The sequence below is a fragment of the Caloenas nicobarica genome, chromosome 1 (genome assembly GCF_036013445.1).
Source record: "Caloenas nicobarica isolate bCalNic1 chromosome 1, bCalNic1.hap1, whole genome shotgun sequence".
Taxonomy (NCBI): domain Eukaryota; kingdom Metazoa; phylum Chordata; class Aves; order Columbiformes; family Columbidae; genus Caloenas; species Caloenas nicobarica.
This window is the reverse complement of record NC_088245.1, coordinates 209,259,266-209,280,607: the sequence shown is the minus strand read 5'-3', so window position 1 is coordinate 209,280,607 and position 21,342 is coordinate 209,259,266. Positions and strand designations below refer to the sequence as shown.

The 21,342-nt window shown below is 42.6% G+C and overlaps 1 protein-coding gene across 4 annotated transcripts; it reads left to right on the top strand.

Moving 5' to 3' along the window:
* Window positions 1-8,214: 8,214 nt before the first annotated feature.
* On the top strand, window positions 8,215-21,088 carry HIKESHI (heat shock protein nuclear import factor hikeshi). Of its 4 annotated transcripts, XM_065650394.1 has the most exons (6): window positions 8,215-8,326; window positions 8,715-8,825; window positions 9,139-9,319; window positions 16,561-16,712; window positions 19,265-19,383; window positions 20,830-21,088. In XM_065650394.1, the coding sequence occupies exons 1-6, from the start codon at window positions 8,297-8,299 to the stop codon at window positions 20,882-20,884; spliced, it is 648 nt and encodes a 215-aa protein (XP_065506466.1). In that variant the 5' UTR covers window positions 8,215-8,296; the 3' UTR covers window positions 20,885-21,088. The 4 variants fall into 4 exon arrangements, with proteins under 4 accessions (XP_065506466.1, XP_065506457.1, XP_065506437.1 ...); XM_065650385.1 differs by lacking the exon at window positions 8,715-8,825 and having other exon boundaries at window positions 9,082-9,319; window positions 19,325-19,383; XM_065650365.1 differs by lacking the exon at window positions 8,715-8,825 and having other exon boundaries at window positions 9,082-9,319; window positions 20,830-21,086.
* Window positions 21,089-21,342: the final 254 nt, after the last annotated feature.

The window sequence follows — 21,342 nt, the reverse complement described above, 5'->3', positions numbered from 1 at the left end:
CTGGAGACTGGTGGTGGGAGGAGAGTCCCATGTGGGAAGCACCCGTCTTGGGTTTTTAAAGTCTCCACCTCCGTGAGGATCTCTGGCTGTTGCCACGTCTGCAATCCTGTGAACAAACCCTGAAGATCCATTCACGCCTCACCATCAAGTAGTTGCACATTCCTCACACCTTCTCCCAGCCCCAACAGTGAACACAGTCATCCTGCTGTAGAATTTATTTATTTTTTTCAGACCAGAAAGAAAAACAGGGGAGTTCTTCCCACTGAATGGCAACATCAACAGCACACAAGGTAGAAAGACCCTGCTCCCAGAGAAGCAGTTTTCTTCACCGAGTAAGGCCCATGCTGTACCCGTCTTTGACGTATCTGAGGATCTCAGGTGTCTAAGATCTGCTGGCTCTTGTGAATACTTCTGTTGGGAGAGCATCATGGCCTTGCCTTGATCAAAAGTTGAGTAACTGCATTTAATGAGCTGTAGATGACAGCACAGCTCAAACAAGAACTGAGTGTGAGGAGCCTGTGGTTCAACAAGTGATGGGAGAACAGCACCTGAAACTGCAGTGTCACATTGTCCGGTGTTCCTTTTACCTTTAAACCAATTCAGTTTATTTTGCCCAAAACAGCTTGGGGAACATTTAGCAGACAACCTGAAGAACCAAAAAGCTTTAACAGGAGGAGTGATGAACAACTACAGTTGGGCAGAAGATGCAAATCTATGGAAATAGCACAGCTGGACCTAGAAAACTGTGTTTGCGCAATACCTTCAGTTGTCATCCATCAAAAAAGCCTAGAGAATGAGCGCCTTGCTTACGCTATGAAGTGATCCAAACTTTTTCCCTAAGAAGATGCATACTAGTTTCTTTTTATTCATTTATAAAGAAAGGAGGCAGAGCGACTTTAGATGAAGCAGAATTAAACTGATGTTAATAACTTCAGGGAAGCCAGCCTTGGCCATTTGAAGAGTTTAAGAAAAGCTGTGCTTGGAGATACAGTGTAGGTCTCAAGTGGAGTTGTGTAACTTAGAGGATTCACATAACCAAATAGAGATGTCTTTAAAAAATATATATATCCTTACACAGTGATCTACAAAAAAAAAATAATAACTTTGCTGCGAAGTTGATTTTAACTTCTAAATGCAGATGTAAAGTTAAGCACTGGGATAGCACAACCAGAAAAGGTTGGTTTGCTTGTAACCCAGACCATGGGGGTCGAGGAGGTACATATCTTGTGTATGTGTGTGTGTCAAAACGGGGACTGACATTTCTTGGGATTAGCTGCAGAAAGATACTTGGATCTTTAGCAACATTTCATAAGGGTCTAGCACTATGGTTTATCTGTTGTATAACCACTTCTGATCCTGAATGTATAGTTCACTGGTTGCCAGTTAATTACATGTTGTTAATTATATTATAAACGGTTTCATCCCCATTATGGTTTAAACTGAATTGAGCAGTTTTTCCCCTCAGATACAATCAGAGCCAGTCTCAACTTCTGACACCAACAGTTGGGTTTTAACAGGCCAAACCCTGGAGTTTTATCACCATCTGCTGGAGACAAAGTGCCATTCACTTAAAGATGTAAATTCAGCCTCAGCCCTAAAACTTTTGACTTTGTGGAAAAGGTAATCCATACTTCTCCATAACGATTCAAAGATCTTAAAGGCAGCAAGGATTAGTAAGATCTCCATGGAACTCAGGTCCCAAAAAGTCTTGTGAAGAATAGACAGAAATTACACAATCGCTTGTATTCTCCTACACTTAACCTGTTCTGTCATTACTAAATCTTTCACTGACACATAATCAGGTGTTGTCAGATATCACTGTCATGGCAAAGACTACAGGGTTGTTGATAAGTGAAATAAAATTCACAGTGCAGGCACCAAGTTCCTCTCTACCACTAGAAGTTAAAAGATCCTGCAAGGGCAGTAAACCAGGCACTTTTTCACTAGTATAAGAACAATGATCATTTCTTTCAGTCACCCAGAGGGTCTTAAAACTGTTTCTCAAATCTTAAAAAAGTAGCGCTACTAAAAAAAAAAACATATTCTCCCTCCATCCTGCCTCTTGCTGCAACCTAATGCCCTTATGGCTTTCCCCAGTCTCACTATTCCTTCTTTCCTCTCTCATACCTCCCATGACACCTAAACATCAGCAGAAATTACTGGATTCATCCCAATTAATTTCCAGTGTAACTGGGGCTCCTCAGTTAGAAGGCTGTACCACCGAGATATCTTCTGTAGTTACTGGCAACAAACATGCTCCTCCAGAGGACAATTTCTGTATTAGCAGAAGCACTATCCAGAAAGAACAGAAGGAAACCATGGTTTTAATTTAGGTAATTCCATCAGGTTGCTAAATGAAGTGAGAAGACCTCGATATTCCTTCTTGGCTTGATGCTCAACCTAGAGGCAGCTACAGAGGAACTTCTGCAGCCCCCAGTGAGACCTGTTCAGCATGGAGGGAATCTGTGGTGCTATCTTATTTCTTCTGATCACATACAAACTGGGATTCTTCACATATTATATACATAGGTACAAGTGAGCTTACTTTCATGGCATAATTCCTGACTCAAGGCTACCTGCCACCTAATTACAAATCCCTCTTTACAACATGAGGGACTTTGGGCTTCTGAAAGAAAAGGTCAACCAGTTGTTGTTGTTTTTTCTTTAGCTTGAGCAAAACAATGGGTTTTTGACCCACGTCTTAGATATAACTGAAATATTCTGTCTGAAACTTTCACATATATATATATATATATATATATATATATATATAAAAGTAACCTAAGGCGGGAATTTAGTGAAAAGAACTCCAGTCCTAACAGTTAAAGTTTGGAAAAGTTGAGAAGCAGCCAAGGAAAGGTTATGATAATGGCAAATTATAATGCAAATTAAAATCTCTTAATACGAAACAGTGCCACCAATTGCACCTGTGCTCACTGTCTTTGGATTTTGATTGTTTTACACAGTTATTTGAACAGACCCAAAAGAACAGAGCTAGTCTGCAGTTAGGTTGGGCACTTTGGCTCTTTTCTTCAGTCTCCAAGTAAATGTTCAACCTCTGCAGATTTACCTGGTAATTTTTCCTGATCACTGTTTCTGTAAACAAAACGTACACTGGCTCCTAAAGGGTGAAGATTAATACCACTTGGTCAGCAGCACTGAGGAAAGCAGCAATGCAATAAACACAGGCCACTGCCCAGCAGAAAGACGATTAAAATCTCTTTCTGAAATGACCTTAAAGCCACCGACCCTGAACCACTCAACATCAGGGTCTTGCGTGCTCCATTTAACCTTCTTCCTCCTCTATCCCATGAGGCAGCTCCTTCTTCACCGTAACCGTATCCTTCCTACCACGTATTTCCATTACCCCAAATGCCCTCAGCCTTATTACCTTCTGGCACCCAAGTGTTTCTAGGCAGCCCCATCCAAGCTCTCGACTTCTTTGTGATCAAGAAATTACAAGAAAAATAAAAAATATGGAACAACTTATGCACAGTCAATGCCTACATAGGCCAGGACCCCCCAGGCTGGAAAAGATGCAAGTGAAAAGGGATGTGACATAGGCTCACAAACTCATTAATGGCCTGGAGACTAGACAGAGAGCAGAAAAACACACCAGCAAAACAAGAGAAAAAGGTATTTAGGGAAGGAAGAAAGGAGAACTACAAAAAGCCCTACCACACCAGTCTTTTACAAGCTTAGAATCACAGAATCATTTCAGTTGGAAGAGACCCCCAGCATCACTGAGTCCAACCATAACCTAACCTAACTCTAGCACTAAACCATGTCCCTAAGAACCTCGTCTAAACACCTTTAAACCCTTCCAGGGATGGTGACCCCACCACTTCCCTGGGCAGCCTGTTCCAATGCCTGACAACACTTTCCATGAAGAATTTTTTCCTAATATCCAATCTTTGCCTCACCCAGGAACACCCACCTCTTACAAATTCTCTACACATAACTGTTTAACTCTTTTTTTACAATGAGGGTGGTGAAACCCTGTCCCAGGTCGGCCAGAGAGGTGGTGGATACCCCATCCCTGGAGACATCCCAGGCCAGGCTGGACGGGGCTCTGAGCAACCTGAGCTGGTGAAGATGTCCCTGCTCATGGCAGGGGTGGCACTGGATGAGCTTTGAAGGTCCCTTCCAACCCAAACTGTTCTATGACTCTATGATTCCTTTGTTGTGCCGCTATCTGTTAACACCGAATAGGAAATACTTTCATTTATTGCACGCAGGGAACATACCTGCTCCATATGATCTTCTTTTACCTAAATGACACTAAGCCACAGGTCTTAGTAAGAGGCTCAAGTGCAGATCAAAGTGTCACAAGTACATTCTAGGGCAACAGTATAGCTAGGATGAGATTAGCTTTTGGCAGAGGGAGCAGCAACAGCTCTGCTGCTGTCCTTGCATGGAAAGTTCAACAACTCTTAGGCAAATGCTAAAAATTTGGTTTAAAAAAAAAAAACAAAAAACAAAAAACAAACAAAGTTACGCCTCAGCAAGAGGGCATGAGAGCCCTGCTGAGCTCAGACCTGAAAATATGGCGTTGTCCTGTGCCTTTTAGACACGGTGTAATCTCAGAGGCCTGTAGCAAATTGGCAATGTGAGATGAGCTCTTGCCTAATTAGCAGATTTCTCGTTGTGCCTCAGTGACCGCACTGCAGAGCTTGGCCACCCTCCGCTAATTCGCAACATCTCAAGCTTTGAATGTTTTCTTCCATCGCAGCTCATCAGGACCACCTGGAAAAGCACCTGCCAAGTGGAGAACTCACGTGTAAAGGTTCACATCCAAAATGAGGCCTGGGACTCGGGCAGTTCTGCACTAGTGCCTCAACACTTCCCACACCTGGGCTTCCTGCTAAATCCAAGAGGCGAACCAGACAGAAATACTTAGTCCATTATGCCCATGCAAATAACAGTGGGCTAGCACCAGGATTTTTAATGGATTTTGCTCTCATAATTGCCACACATAAACGTATTGCAAGGCAGAGGTTGGTTACTCCATCTGGTAGCAGGCATCAGGGCCTTTATTTTGTAGGGTTTTTTACGTTTTTAGCATTTGGAAAGGCAGTGTCACGCTTTGCTAACAACTCTACTACTGTGAAGCGGGCAACAAAAGCAACCCTGGGATCTTCCCCAGGGATAAGCCTCTACCGTGAGCCACAGGTGCTGTGCCCTGGGCTTGGTGAGGCTGCGGTGGGATGGCTGAGGACCCTGCCCAACAGCAGGACCCTCCACCAGAGCTGACCTGGGCTGCAGGAAACACCCCAACATTTCCTACAGGGATGGGTCTCGCTGCAGATTTCTGAGCCCAGAGCAGCATTCTGGCACAGTAAAAAGGGGGAAGTTGTGTAGAGATTTGTAACAGAAATACTAAAACAGGCATGATTAAGTTTACAAGATGTATAGATGAGGCTCTTAGGGACATGGTTTAGTGCTAGATTTAGGTTATGGTTGGACTCAATTATCTTAAGGGTCTCTTCCAACCAAAATGATTCTATGATTCTAAGATTGAAACATGAATGTGTAAACACCAGAAGAAACAGCTGAACAAGTTTTAAAAGAATCACTTCTATAGAAAGTGCAGAACACTGTTCCCAGTCAAATCGATGAATGATTTGTTTCCATCTAGCCCAGACATCCTGTGCTCTGATACCCAAGAGAGAATGAGCAAAGATGCGCAGGAGCTTCCCTGGACCAAAAGAATCTGGTTGAAGTTTTAACAATTACTGTGCTAACTTGGGACCCGAGACGTGCCCCACAAACAGAGACTGAAACTCCATCCCTATGTCCTGAGCTGTTCTTCCTCACCTCCCAAAACTTACAGCGTGCTTACTCAGTATTTGATTTTCTGTCAAGAAAAGGTGGATATCAATCCAAAACTTGAAATTTTATTTATTTGAATATAATTATCATGCAAATACTACAAAGTATATGCCTGTACAAAAATCTCATTCTTAGTCAACAGTGCTAACTACCAATAAGGCATATCACTGATTGTATTACTACAGCATCACAAATTTTTAAAATGAACTAAATCTTTGCAAGGGAAAACATAGGAGGTGATGTACGGGTTCTAGAGGTCTATCTAGCATCTCATATAATATTCTTCACTTCAATTTTGTTCATGTTTCGTTTATGAAACTTGTAATACCTATACGTTTTTGCACCTGTCTTTTACATGGATCTCTTCCAGACTGCTAAGGAATTAAAAAGAAAGGTGTATATCACAGGATCATTTTGGTTGAAAGAGACACTCAAGATTGTCGAGTCCAACCATAACCTAAATCTAGAACAAACCATGTCCTTAACAGCCTCATCTACACGTCTTTTAAACCCCTCCAGGGATGGGGACTCCACCACTGCCCTGGGCAGCCTGTTCCAATGCCTGACAGCCCTTTCCATGAAGAATTTTTTCCTAATATTCAATCTGAACCTGCCTGGTGCAACTTGAGGCAAATTCTTCTCATCCTATCACTCGATACTTGGGAGAAGAGACCAACCCCCTCCACGCTCCAACCTCCTTTCAGGCAGTTGCAGACAGCGATCAGCTCTCCCCTCAGCTCCTGTTCTCCAGGCTGAACAGCCCCAGCTCCCTCAACTGCTCCCCATCACACTTGTGCTCCAGCCCCTCACCAGCTCCATTGACCTTCTCTGAACTCGCTCTACTACCCCGATGTCTTTCCTCCTGCCCCTTTCTCATCAGCCTTTTCCTTCTTTCCAAACAGCCCTAGGGCTCACCTTAGCCCACACTGAAACCACACAGCTTTATCCTGGTTACAACCTCACCAAGATGCTCTGGCGCCACCCACTGTGCTTAAAACACAGAAGCTTCTATCAGCACTAGTGTGGCCAGCAGGACTAGAAAAGTGATTGTGCCCCTATACTCAGCACTGCTGAGGCCGCACCTTGAATATTGTGTTCAGCTTTGGGCCCCTCATCATACGAAGGACATTGAAATACTAGAGAGAGTGCAGAGGAGGTGACGAAGCTGGGAAAGGGGCTGGAGCACAAGTGTGATAAGGAGCCATTGAGGGAGCTGGGGCTGTTCAGCCTGGAGAACAGGAGCTGAGGGGAGAGCTGATCGCTGTCTGCAACTGCCTGAAAGGAGGTTGGAGCATGGAGGGGGTTGGTCTCTTCTCCCAAGTAACAAGTGATACGACAAGAGGAAAGGGCCTCAAGTTGCGCCAGGGGACGTTTAGACTGGATATTAGGAAAAATTTCTTCATGGAGAGGGTTGTGAAGCAGTGGAACAGGCTGCCCAGGGCAGTGGCGGAGTCACCATCCCTGGAGGTGTTTAAAAGATGCGTGGATGAGGTTCTTATGGACACGATTTAGTGCTAGAGTTAGGTTATGTTTGGACTCGATGAACCTGAAGGTGTCTTCCAACCAAAATGATTCTAGGATTCTAAAGATCTGTGAAACATAACCATAGGTTTCTAGTCGCCTTCCACGGCCACATGTCATTGAAGTTTAAATTCCTGTATTGCTGGCGTGATCCTTCCCTGGTTTTGCAGAAGTGGGAAGACATTGAGAGGCATGGGCTGGAAGGAAAGGAAAATGGCGCAGCAAAGACTGTCCTTGCGTTTGCCCTTGGAAGACTGACTTGTTTGTGCCTCTGCAACCACAGGTGATGTTAACCCAGCCATCGGACTATTTTGCAGGCGTCTGGGGGAGGTTCGAGGCAGCCTTGGAAACCTCACTTGTAGAAGCTACTGCTGAAGTCCAGGAGGTTTGTGCTCCTAGCACCAAGTGCACTCTGAAACGGCGCTCAACATCCATTTCCACAGCGAATGGACACGACGTTTGTGTTTCTTCAGTGTGAACGTCCAGTGCCTGAGCCGTATCCGTAATTCATCATTTTTATAATACGCATGGCAGCGTCTCGGTAATTTGAAGTCATATACGGCTGTAGGAGTTGTCTCTCTGTACACTTGGTGTATGTCAGCGTGTCTAAACGGGTAATTTTTTCATTAACTTTTCCTTTTTATCTCCGTTTTAATTTTTAACGCAGATTTTATTTGCTCCTCACTGCGTTGGCCGGTTCTGTCGGGATTTGAGCGCGAACTACATTTCCCGTCAGGCCCCGCGCCGCACCCGCGGCCCCGTTCCCTGCGCGGGCGCGCGTTGCACCACGGGAGTTGTAGTCCGACCGCCCTTGCCCGCCTCCGGGGGCCGCGCTCCGGAAGTGACTCGGGGTGAGCGGGGGCGCGTTGATTTCCGGGAGACGACGCTCATGGAGGCCCCGGAGCAGAGAAGCGTCTTCTGAGGGGGTTCGGCGGCCGTCGCCATGTTCGGCTGCCTGGTGGCGGGCAGGCTGGTGAGCGCTGCCCGGGCCGCGGGCGGGGCCCTCAACCCGCTCGGGGCCGGGCTGGAGCTGCCGCAGGGGCCGCCGCCTTCCCACCCGGGGCCGGCCCCAGGCTGAGGGGAGCTCGCCGGCCTTGTCTCACCTGCCCGGCTGCTGCCGCCCTCATTCCCAGAGGCAGCTGCATTGTAGAGCCTCCTTGCCGGGAGGTTGCCGTCCTCTCTCTTAACGGAGGGGCTTGGGCTCCTCAGAGACAAGCTGCCAGCTTAAAAGAAGCTTTTTAAGGCTAGATTGTGCCTTGGCTGCAAGGATGTGGCATCTCGGGTAAAGAGGAGGGTATCTTTTGCTCCGGCATCCTTCTAATTGCCTGTCTCAAGGTCTATTGTATTTCCTATGTGAACAGGTTTCCATGCTCCTGGGGTTGTGCCAGCCAGGTGGTCAACAGCCACTGCTTATAGACTTGGCAACCTCTTCTGCACCCTATTTTCCTCCTACGCACATGGGGAGCGAAGGTATTCTGATCCTGTAGTCCCGGGTGGGATATATGTGCAGTGCAGGTAGAACAAGAGTGTTGTGCCTTTTCAGTAATATTTTTTGCAGTTGTTCTTCTGCTGTGTTTGATTTTTTTATCTGGCTTTTGCTGTTTAGGTTAGCACGTTCCTCACTTTCTGTTATGTTCCACTTCAGGTGTATTTCTGTAAAAGGAAATTCACAGTTACGGTCAAAGATGAAACATGCAGTAATACTGATAAAAGTTTTGTTCTCTTTAGGTACAAGCAGCTCCCCAACAAGTGGCTGAAGACAAATTTGTATTTGATTTACCGGACTATGAAAACATCAACCACGTAGTGGTCTTCATGCTGGGAACAATACCATTTCCAGAAGGAATGGGAGGATCTGTCTATTTTTGTTACCCAGACCAGAATGGGATGGCAGTGTGGCAGCTGCTGGGGTTTGTCACTAATGAGAAGCCAAGTGCCATCTTTAAGATTTCTGGTCTGAAATCTGGTAAGACTGGTAGAACGTAGCAGTGAAACAGATGTGTTCCTGCATGCACAAGCGGTTAAATGTTTGAAGGTTGTTTTGAACAAGAAGCCTCTTGAAAAGGCAGACCACTGTGTGTTTTCATGTAGTCCCAAGCAGATGTGGTACCCAAACCTGTTTGTCGGCTTCGTGGAAGTCTGTCTGTGTGTTCCTGGCAAAATTCTCCCTCACCTTCTCTTGTATATGGTGTTGATGTGGAAATTCCTTTCAGCATGCCTGGCATGTGTGCCAGTGCTTCTGTGTGGAGAATCTGAGGAAGAATGGCTCTCTGGCTTCCATAGCATGTTCTTCATGTCTAGACATTGCCTGCAATGTTTCTTTCAGCTTCCACTGTTAAGGAGTTGTATTCTTTGTAGCACAGAGACAGGTTTTGTAATTAACGAAGTCTGACGCAGTGATTTCAGACAGCCGCTTCCCTTTCAGGAGCGGTTGCGCTATAAAATTGTCCAGGAGAGGGTGTTGTCATTGGAAAGCAGCTTTGCAAATGTTCTAGTATTATTTATATAGACCCGGGTCAGAGAATTCTGCCTTATGTGGAGTCAGAGAATGCTGGTGACCGAAGTTTTTTCCTAAATATATGGGGGGTTGGCCATGCATATCCTAAAAATGATGAAGAGCCCCAATAACGACGCCTTTGTCTTATTAAAGGAACGGATATGTCAGTCAAGCAGCTTCAAGTGTTATCATCGTAAAGTAACACACATTTTTGAGGGCTTCAGTGTGTTCTACAGCCTTAACTTGAATCTCTGTTCAGGTAATTGAGGTTGCTGTGATAAAGTGTATTAATTCATAACGTGGCATGCTTGCTTTTCAGTCAGTCCTGGATGGCAGTGTGACATGAGATGAGAGCTCTCAAGGCCCAGAGCAAAATGAATTCTGATCATATATGTTCTTCAAAACTTTGGGCTTTCTTCAGAAGAGAGAACAGTCACAGGAAGGTGTTGTGGGGTGTGGTTTTTGTATATTATGAAGTGATGTTGTTAGTGAAACAGTGAAGTGGATCACTGGTTCTTCTGCCGGTTTTTATGGTATGTTCCTCATGCTTGAGAGGCTTGAGGAAGAACTCTGTGACACGGTTGAATGCACTTGCAACGCCATGTGATCCAGGCAAGAGAGACCTCAGCCCTTCCCGTTGTCTACAGCTTCTCTCCAACTGTGGAGTCAGTATAAGCTACACAGCCTTAGTTTCCATGACCCGAAACAGTTGTATGGTGGAGAAGACTATGAAGCTGCAGAAAGGGGAGACCAGAGAGGGATTACAGAGAGCTGGGATCATTGAGAGATTTCACCAACTGTTGAAATCTGCGTTTTGGGGTTTCACTACCTCAGGCTAAGTTTTTAAGCAGGCTGTTGATGGGACCATATGCATCTGTGAAATGGATAAGGAGGAGGACAAATGTCAGTGGCATGTCCTGCAACAAACGTTGGGGTTCTCAGGTGCCCCCAATTCATAGCAAGGAGCAGTGCCGTTCCATGAAGAGGCCAAATAAAGACGTTGAACCGGAGTTGTATCCCCTGCTTAAGAAACGTTAGGGGATTATGTTTATATCTTGGCTGTTGAGGCTCAGTTTGTGTAAAATAGCAGTTGAAAGCTGAGTGGCTGCTTTATCAAGGTGTTTTCAACATTGTCACTTTTTCTGAGGGCATGAAGTGTGTCAAGCCAACCTGTAATTGAGGCTTCTGAGAAACACAGAGGTTGCCTGATAGTGTTCAAGAAGAGACTGGACAACGTCCTCAGACACATGGTGTGAAATGAGGGGTTGTCATGTGCAGGGACAGGAGTTGGACTTGATGATCCTTGTGGGTCCATTCCAACTCAGGACATTCTATGATTCTATTTCTAATCTGGTAAGTGCAGACTAATGTGAGGTGGCTGGGGGCTAATTTGGAGAATTAGAATGAAGTTGATATGGGCTTTGCAAAAGCTAATGTGAAAAAAAGTCTACCTGTTACTTTTGTGAGCTGGAACAGTGTGGAGAATTTTTAGAAGTGTCTAGCTTATGTCAGCTTTTTGTTAGGTTATGTTAGGAATAAGTGCATTAAAAATCATGCGAAAAAGTGTAAATTTTGTATCATAGATTCAGTGTATTTGTGACATCAACTTCCTTGCTGGGGATGTTATATAGTTGTATTAATAGCTGTGCTGCAAAGTGAAAATATTGTGGAGTGCTGTATTTCCTTGAACTTAATCCCTTTTTGAGAGGAACAAATTTGTGTCCCTGTTTGTCAGCTTCCTGTGAAACAGTAGTTGTAGCAGAGTTTCTTGTTTGACGAAAAGGGCCAGTGTGTTTCTTACATGGACATGTGTGGCCAGCTGCTGTGGTGTAGTGTTTCATTACAGAGACTTTGAGAAAGGTTAAATGTATCATTTGTAACTCTTACATTGAAACATGGAACCGCACAGGTTTTGTGATGTGTGTGACTCGCCCACGTTGCACATTGTTGTAAGGACTGGTTGAGCTGTTAAATACAGTATCTGGGGATGTGGAATTATGCTTCAGGGCTGTGAGGGTCAAGTAAAATGATGTTGCTCCAGGTTTTGTTTGCTTCTCACTTTCCTGTCCTGTGCTTGCTAAGGAAAGGCAATGCCGGTGAACATTGCAGTGTTTCCAAGTGAAATGCCGGAAGGTCGTCTCAATAGATGAACTGAAGAGGAAATCGCTTTTGTGGAATAAACTCTTCAATGTGAAAGTGATTTGTGGAGTAGAGATTAAATTATGAACCTGGACACTTTTATGTTGTCTACGAGTGCCATTTGAACTCGATTAACCTTCTTTGAATAAAATATTTTCAGATGGGGTTTTGAAGATGTCTCGCAGAAATGTCATAGGACCCTCTAAAAGATTCCTTGGGAGATCTTCTAGAATCAGGAAAAGTTTGAATTGTATTTCTTAGTATTTTCACTACAAACTGATTGTTGTTCTGAATGTTGTTTTCTGTTCTTCTTGCTAACTTTTAACCATTCAAAAGCTATGCTGTGAGGCTAGAAATATAAGTGTGTGTGTGGTTTGTGGGGTTTTTTGTGTTTGTTTTTTTTGTTGTTGTTTTAACCCCTTGATTTAGTAAGTAAAGTCTTGCATCTGCTGATATTTATTATAAGTCTAGGAGCTAAAGGCCCAGGATTAATACACGTGATAGGACAAGAGAAAATGGCCTCAAGTTGCACCAGGGGAGGTTTAGATTGGATATTAGGAAAAAATTCTTCATGGAAAGGGTCATTGAGCATTGGAACAGGCTGCCCAGGGCAGTGGTGGGGTCACCATCCCTGGAGGAGTTTAAAAGGCATTTAGACAAGGTTCTTAGGGACATGGTTTAGTGCTAGAGTTAGGTTATAGTTGGACTTGGTGATCCTGGGGTTCTCTTCCAACTGAAATGATTCTATGATGCTGTGTTTCTTTTTGAGGATTGACTATCATGTAGAATGGTGACTGGCTTTGCAATAAGCATTAAATCTGAATTATTTTTCTTCTCTTCAGATGCAATCTCCATCTTTGCTGGAAATAAAACTGTTAAATTAACTCCTCTTCCCTCCTCCATCAAAATCGGTAGTTAGAATTCGGAAAGCCTGAGCTTAATTATCAAATACATTATGGAAGTGTCAAGAATTATTTAGGGCTATGGCAAGTGTTCTGCATTAGAGAAGACAGAATCATGGTGCTGGTTGTGATACAACCCTCCAGACTAAGAAAATGTGTCCAAGTACACCATACCAGGACTTATAAGAGTGAGATTCTGGCACGTGGCTTATATGTAGAGCATGGTAATTTAGTTAAATTAATTATCTTCTCAGTTGGGTTGTCTTTGAGATATTCCGATGTTTGTATAGGGCTGGCAGTGTTACTTGTATTTGGTTTTAGTTAGGAAGTGGAGCAGAGACAACTTGTGTTCCAGCAGTCGAATTTCTAAAGGTGAACAGAAATGATCCTCCCTGCTGTATGTAATGCTGATTGACTCTTAGTAAGTTTGTGAGTGATGATGCTCCTGCTGGGATTTTGGAAAACTTTCATTTTGATTTTTCTGTCAATTCATGCTAAAAGCCGAATAATGTGTGTTTGTGAGTTTTTGGGGTTTTCTGGTCATTTCCCCACCCCTCAGTGGGGTGACAGTCAATGTATATTTTTTCAGGCTCTTAGTCTTCCCACTTCTGGATTTTTTTCTTTATAGATGAAATGTTTAACAGCCTGTAGTCAAGGCAGAACAGAATATTTCTGGCTTTACCAAAGCTGAGTAGTTTCTTTAGTGCCAAGAGGAATAACATAGCAATATACCTTTGTGAAAGAGGCTGAGTTGATCTCTCGAAATTGTACAATTTTTTGTGTAATAAACTGCAGCTGTAATAAATGTTGTAGTAAGATCCCTTGGTGCCTGTTGGAGCTGCACTAGTAGTGCTAACTGTGTTCATTTGTGAAGGTTGCTGACATTCCTCATCAAATCACTGTGATTTGTATCACTCAACACAAGGAATTGTGGTCACTTCTCGTGCTGCGACTGAAGAGTTCAAGTTTTTTTGCTTGGGCTACTGATGCTCTTGCAGAGCATGATGGCTCCTGGAAGGCAAGACATGGGTTCTGCTGGGGTTTTTTGCCACAGGTGGAGTGTTTAGGTTGCTTTGGAAAGTGTTTTGAATATAATGTTTTGCTGACCGCTCTTCTCAAAGCAGGAATTTTTGCTGCAGGGAAGCAGTTTTGGCCTAGAGAACCGAGGTTTAGAAGAATGCCGTTGCTGGCAGTTGTCGCTGTTACTGGCTTGTCTGTAATTTTAGATCTGGAGAGGATTAATGGCTGGTAATAATTTACTGCATGCAATTATATATTCTCTGACTGTGTGTTGTTTTACTGATTGAGAGTAGATGAATTTCATGTGACTGTGCATAAAGAAGGGGCTTAGAAATGCTCCTTGCCTTAGAATTGTTTGGGTTTTTTTTAATTTTTCATTTGTGCCTGAAAGTGGTGTAGAAATAGAAAGCAAACCTTGGGCTGGGATTTTGACCCTTACTGGAAGTGTGTTGACAAATGGGATAAAAGTTACAGGTTAATCTTTCCCATTGCAGACTTTTTCTGCTGTGCAGCATGCCATGGTGTGTGTGATGCCGTTTTCCACTTACAAATATACCATCTAATATACTGTCTTCATTTGAGGCCTGCACCTGGGTGAGGTTTTTGACATGGCGATGAGGGCTCGCTGTCTTGAATCAAGGGTTTAATGAAGGAAAAGGAAGAGGTGGAAAAAAAATATTTTCCTGATGGCAGTTGCTCTGCAATGACATAGTATGTTGGAGAGTGCGGGGTCTGAATGCAAAAACCTGAGTTTGTATTTCATTACTAATTAACGTACTGCGTTCTCTGTGTTTGGAAGGTTAATTGCAAGAGCCAAGCATTGAAAATGCAGAGTGTATTTCAGCTGGTGGAAGGATGGCAGGGGATGCTTTTCTGTCACCCTTTTAGGCTGATGTCTTTCCAAGGGAGTGGTTCCATGGGAGTGTGTGCAAAGTGACAGAATGGATGTATTTTGTTATTTAGGTCATGGGTGGCTTTCTAAAGTAGTGATACATTCTGATGGAGCCTGTTGCTTGAGGATGTGACATTTTCATTGTAAATGTCAGCTTCTCGGGTGAGGATGTTACAAGATGTAGAACTTCTACCAGCTCTATTGTTATTGGGATTTTTAATCATGAACTTGTGTGATATTTGGTTTCCAGTACCTTTTCTCTGTCTTTTTTAATACTTTAATAAATTGTACCTTTATCAAGCAAGCATCTATCCACGCTAAAGGTTAACATCATATAGCAATGGCATTTCTCAGAACACTTCCAAATAGCACTTCAGCAGATGAACTGTCTTCTTATTGGCCTTGTGTTAAAGTAACACTTTAATAGCAAGTGCTTTACTCTTGAATGTAGCACTGTATTGCAGTTGTAGCGTCTGGAGTGAGGAGTGACGCTCTGCTTCAGTTGAAAAGGATGTTGGGTTTTCGAATGTGTGTTCTGGATGGGCTGGATGTTGGCTTCTTTGTGGTAGTGCCTCGTGTCTCTGCAGAAAGAACAGGCAAGTTTGAGATCTTCAGTCTCTGAGTCTCAGTTTGGCTCCTCAAACTTGTGCTGGTTTTGCCGGCTGAGTTTTTGACCATGGAACTAAGTCAGATGGCGCTTTAGATTTCAGTTGGCCTTCCTCGCAGCTCAAGATGGTGTTGCCTGGTCTGTAGGGCAACTCTTGATCGGCTTCGCTTTTTCCTGCTAGTGAGAGGCCACAGAGTGCTACCGAAAAAAAATCACTTCTGCGTTAAGAGGGTACTTGTCTATTGTGTTTGTTCAAACTTAGGTGGAGCATGAGTATTTGTTTTCTGGCAGCATTGTGGCCCCTAGATGTTTTTCCTGTGTTTTCTTTTAGAGATGCTGACAAAGAGGAGCGTGTGATTTACATGACTCTGGGTGCTTGTTGTTGTTTGCAGAGCCCCTGGCTGAAGCTGGGACTGAAAGTGCCAGTTAACACTCAGTTGAGAAAGGTCAGAAATGATGGCAGAGGGTTGGGATGATGCCCATATGAGCAGTATGCAAGTTAGGGGTGATTTTCTTCCCGATTAATTGTTTTGCTTGTGTCTCTGGCAAAGTCAGAGGCCTTTCTGTTCTGTGGCTACTCCTTTGGCCTTTGCTGCTGTTGGTGGTTTGGGGCAGTTCAGCCAAGTCCTGGGGCTGCCCAGCCCTGCACAAGGATGGCTGCTCCAGATCTCAGTGTGCAACCAGATTCACAAGCACCTGGTTCGAATGGTTCGAATGAGTGAATCAAAGAACTGTGCAGCAGGGCTGCATGTTTCCTGCTTATCTGCAATTGTTGCAATGTGAATTAAAGGGTTAGTTCCTATTGAGAAAGGTTCTGCTGTTGTTTACTCACAGGTGGTATTTTCTGTTGAATCAATGTACTTAACAGGAAGCTTTAAAATGATGTTTTTCCTTTTTTTTTTTTTTTTTTTTTTTTTTTAGAATTTTCCTTAAGATCTGCTGTGTCTTTTAAGTGTACCTATCACACTGTTTCATCTGTTGTGCTTGTGTGTACTTGCGCCTGTCCTTGGACTGTGTGATTTTTCTGTATTTCTGAGATAGAGAGATGTCTCTGGTGGGATTTGAAAAATACCTTGTACAGAAGAAACACAGTAATTTAAGTAACAGAGTGGGTGCCAAATCTAACATGTGCTGTTTGTGATGCTTTCAGGGAAGGGAAGTCAACATCCCTTTGGTGCCATGAACCTCCCTCAGACACCAACAGTGGCCCAGATTGGAATCTCGGTGGAACTGCTGGAGAACCTGGCCCAGCAGACTCCTGTTGCAAGTGCTGCTGTGTCATCAGTAGATTCATTCACGGAGGTAGCGTGGACATTCTAATTTCAGAAATTCTCTGTACTACCAAAGTCTTAAGAATTGAGCCTCTGAGTTAATTAAAAAAAAAAAGCTGCTATAGGTGGCTATAGGATTGTAACCAACTTAATCGTCAAATCATTTGGCTGGATGCTTTTATATTTTGAAGTTACTTTTTCTTACACTGGAAAACTGTCTATTGTAAAGGATTGGATTTTGCATGTTCAGTGGAGTCAGGCCAATAGACTCACTCGTCTCGATGTCACTCTACTGTAAAAATATTTATGATGCTTCCTTATAGGAGCAGCTCTGACTAAAGACACGTAAGAGACAGTGGATCTTTGGATGATTTGGAGGTGCTGGAACTCCAGTGTGTAGATTTGCAGGGATGCTCAAAACTACTCAAAAGTCAAGGCTGACATTGGCACTGATGCAGACAGGTATCCACTGACCCTGAGAAATCCTTCTGATGTAGTTCTGCGGAACTACAGAATCATCTCCTCTCCTACAGAAAAGACATTTTAGGTTTGGTTTGGTTTGTTTTTCTCAGTTCTTTCCCCATGGACCAGGCTTTGGGCTGCAACACTTGCCATTTTTTACTCAGCCTGCCTGTTAGTTTGAACCTCTGGAAATCCTCAGCCAGCCCTGGTGGTTTGTTGGCCATCTAACAGCAGTTCAAGGCAAGCTGGATCTGTTTGGCAGGTCTTGATTTCCCTAACACCGACTGCTCTGGCATTATCTTTTAATATTTCAGCAGTTGGTGAGGCTTTTCTTGAGGCTTTTTTTCTTGCTTGCTTTGCTTACAGACACTTTCTGAGGTAGATTAGTAATTGAACAGTGATGCTGATGACGTAGCTGATGTCCTGTAGCAGTTTATGTGCATAAAGCTCCAAATAAGTAAAGTCTCTTGGAGAAAGTTAGCATGACTAGGAGTTGACTGACAGCTATTTTTGCATAGTACTGTTAATTGAGCTTCTCTGGAGATGTTAGGAGCAAGTGACATCTAAATAACACCAATTTTCATAATAGCACTAGTTAAGTCATGACTTAATGTGTCACATAAGGTCATTTGCAAGGTGGCTGGTGGATTTTTGTGGCAATAATATTTAAAGAAAATAAAAAACACCTCGTGATTGCCTAACTTCTTTACAAATGTTATTTCCAGTTAGGTGGATTTTTCTATTAAAAAAAATAGTAGCATCCTAACTGAAATTGTATATTGCATTCCCGGAATGCAGTTGAACCAAAGGTTGAAGTAGTAATTACTCATAAAGAAAATGTGTAAAGTCATAATTGACAAAAAAACCTTTGAGGAGTAGATAGCAGAGGAAGGGTATATGACTGGGAGTGTGTTTGTGAAGGACTAATGGCTTTGATTTAATATTCGACATTAGGCACTGCTACATTATAGCAATAGAAGTGCTTTTTTTTTTTTTTTTTTTTTTAAAGGCAAAATCATCTGTATCTAAGTTAAGGGGTTGCTTTCCCACTACATTTTTAGTAAGATTTATGAAGCTTTATGATTGTATATCTATTTTTTCTACATATATTATAAAAAACATGTATGGAAAAAAATGGAACGAAACTGGAGTTCTGCATGTGAGTGGGGTGAGACTGAGACTTCTGGGTTCTTCTGAATTCTTTCATTCCTTTTGTCAGAGCAGGTGGAGGGAAGCACAAGGATGTGCATATATCACAGAATCACAGGATGTCCTGAGTTGGAAGGAACCCACAAGGATCATCGAGTCCAACTCCTGTGCTTTTTCCTCCTTCATTTCACTGTCTATGAAAATAGTTTGTTCTCCCACCAAAACTTTTTTTTTTTTTTTAAAATAAAGAGAATATGGGAAAGATGAAGGTACCTTAGGCTTATGCATCTGTAGCGTGGCTGGGAATGTCCTGCAGCCTCATCCTCTGCACACAGTGCTCAGTGCTTCTTGGCCTCTCTTTTACTCTTTTAATTCCTTGTTCCTACAGTTTAGGAGTTTCCTGTTCATCTTTTTCATGTTTTCCCCAGTAAGATCTTGTGGCAGAAGATGCCAGGATAACAACCTTTCTGGGGTGGAAGCAAAAGGAAATTTCCCTGTCGCCAGAATCTGACGAGTTGTAAAGAGGCCAATCACAGACTTTTCAGCTGGTGTAGTGACTCATGTTTTGCCATGAGCTGGAACAGCAGCTTTGACCTGGTCTGCAGTTGTGCTGATGTTTAATTTGCAGGAGAGGGACAGCTCTGGTCACTTCTTTGTCCCAAGATAAAAATGTTCTCCCCGAAGCTGTTTATCCAGTTGGATGAAATTGAGCAGAGAGTGGGCGAGTGAAGATCCGGAAAAGGATTCCTGGATGATGAACGCATCTGAGGGCAAGACTGAGAGTTAGGATGTTTTGATCACTTTAAAATGGACATGCCTGGATCTACTGTATCTGCTTTCACACTGTGTTTTAGATGGCAATGCTAATTTTACTTCATATAGGAGTTTCGGATTTGTTAAACTTTTGTGCAAAAATTCAAACTGAAAAAAGAACTAACTTAAAATTCTCCTTTTTTTTTTTTTTAATTTCAGTTCACTCAGAAGATGTTGGATAACTTCTATAACTTTGCTTCCTCCTTTGCTGTTACTCAGGCACAGATGACCCCGAATCCTTCTGAAGCTTTCATTCCTGCAAATGTAGTTCTGAAATGGTAATGGCAATGAATCTCTAGTAACAAGTGGGGTTTTTTTTCTTGGCATCATACCAGCTGATTTCTTAAGTGTTGAACTGCTGTCATGCTATTCAGTGAGATGATGCAAAAATGTTTTTAAAGTGTTTGTGAGAGTTGTCAATTTGTGTTTATTTATTGTACTTGGTCTCTTCCTAGATGTAATTCCAGCATAGTTATATTGCTCACATTCCCAGTTGATGTGGTTCTGCCACCAAGACCTCCGAGCACAAACAGAAACGTCTCTCTGGGAGTTGCTTTCCAGGGACTGGTTTAAGAAATATCTATGGGGATGGTCTGTGTAGTCTGGAGATGAATTGTGAACTACCACCAGTCCTACAGTTTATCAGTTTTAACCCACTTTAGCTTCTACAGTATTAACCTAAACCCTGTTAAAAACAGAATTTTGGGCTCTCTGAATACATTTTTATCGTTAGTGCAGATCTGTTCAGCAGGTAACTTCACGCACTCCATGAACGTATGTGGGTAAGGTCTCTGAGAAAAACTGAAGCAAAGCCGGGCTGATGGAGCGGGGAAATGGCTGGTCATGGCCTGGATGATGCTGAATTTGCTTTTGGTTGTTGTTCAAAACAGTGTCGTGAAGTGAGGCATAGCTCTGATAATTAAACTGAACACATTCGTGTATAGAAACCTGTTAAACCAGCGGGTTTTTTAGCTCTGTTCCTGTGTTTGTGAGTCATTATAAGGTGTTTAATTATAGCTAGCGATACGCCCACTCTGCAGTGGGTGACCTGCAGTGAAATTCAATAGTTCGGCTTAGAAATTCATTCATAAATAAGCCTTTCTCTAATTTGAGTGGGTTTAAAACCCTTTAGAGTCTCTTTTCTCATTTAAATTGGGGAAGGAACTATAAGATGGAGGAGAACTATTTTTTTTTCTTTGTTTCATGTTTCTTTTGATACCTTACAGCTTGGGTTTGTGAGGATCGAAAGGATTTTTTAGGCTTTTTTTTTTTTTTTTTTTTTTTTTTTGAGAAAGTCACAGGAATTGTCGTCTTTCCCCATTTCTCCATGGTAGCTCACTAATGAATTCTGATGTTCAGTTTGTGGTTTACTTGTTTCTGTGAGTATGGAAAGTGAAATTAGAACAGCATGTGTGCGTATGCGATTCCATTATTTGTTAGAGAATAGTTTTTTAGACTTGGCAGTGTTAGGTTAATGGTTGGACTCGAACTTAAAGGTCTTTTCCAACCAAAACAATTATGATTCTTAATGCATGTTGTTGTTGAAAATACACGAGTCTCACTGTTAATATTCTTGATACAGAATCAATAAGGATTTTGGGTTTACTCCCTGGTGTGAAATACATGTGATTTATCATGTTCTCTGCATAGACTATATTATTTGTCTCATTTCTGAAGGCGTTTTTATTTGCAGCAGCTTTTGTGGTTTGGTTTTGTTTTTCTAGGTATGAGAACTTCCAGAGACGTCTGACACAGAACCCTCTCTTCTGGAAAACATAAACTTCAATTGTGGCATTTGAAGAGCTTTCTGATGAGTGCTATCTGAAAGATGCAGCAAGTAACTCCATGAAGAATTTTGAGGAAAAAAAAGAAAAAAAAACCCAAAAACAACGATTAGTCTGAATAGACAAACTTGTAACTTTTGTATTACGCCTGAAAATTATTTAAAATTAAAATCTGTGAAAACTACTTGCCTATGCATTTTTTTTTTTAAATCGAAGTACTTGGCTGCAACAAGAAATCAGTATTGCATGTACACTCATAGAAATATTCTTTTGAAACTGCATTTAAAGTGGAAGAAATTACAGGATGGAAAACTGGCAGCAGTGTCTCATAGTTGTGTAATGCTCTGGAGTATTTAGTTGTAAACAAAATAAATGTAGTTTTTCCTTCTTTACCTCATTCTGAAGGGTCATCAGGCAACTGAGAACATGCGGATGGTTTTCCTGCTGGTACTT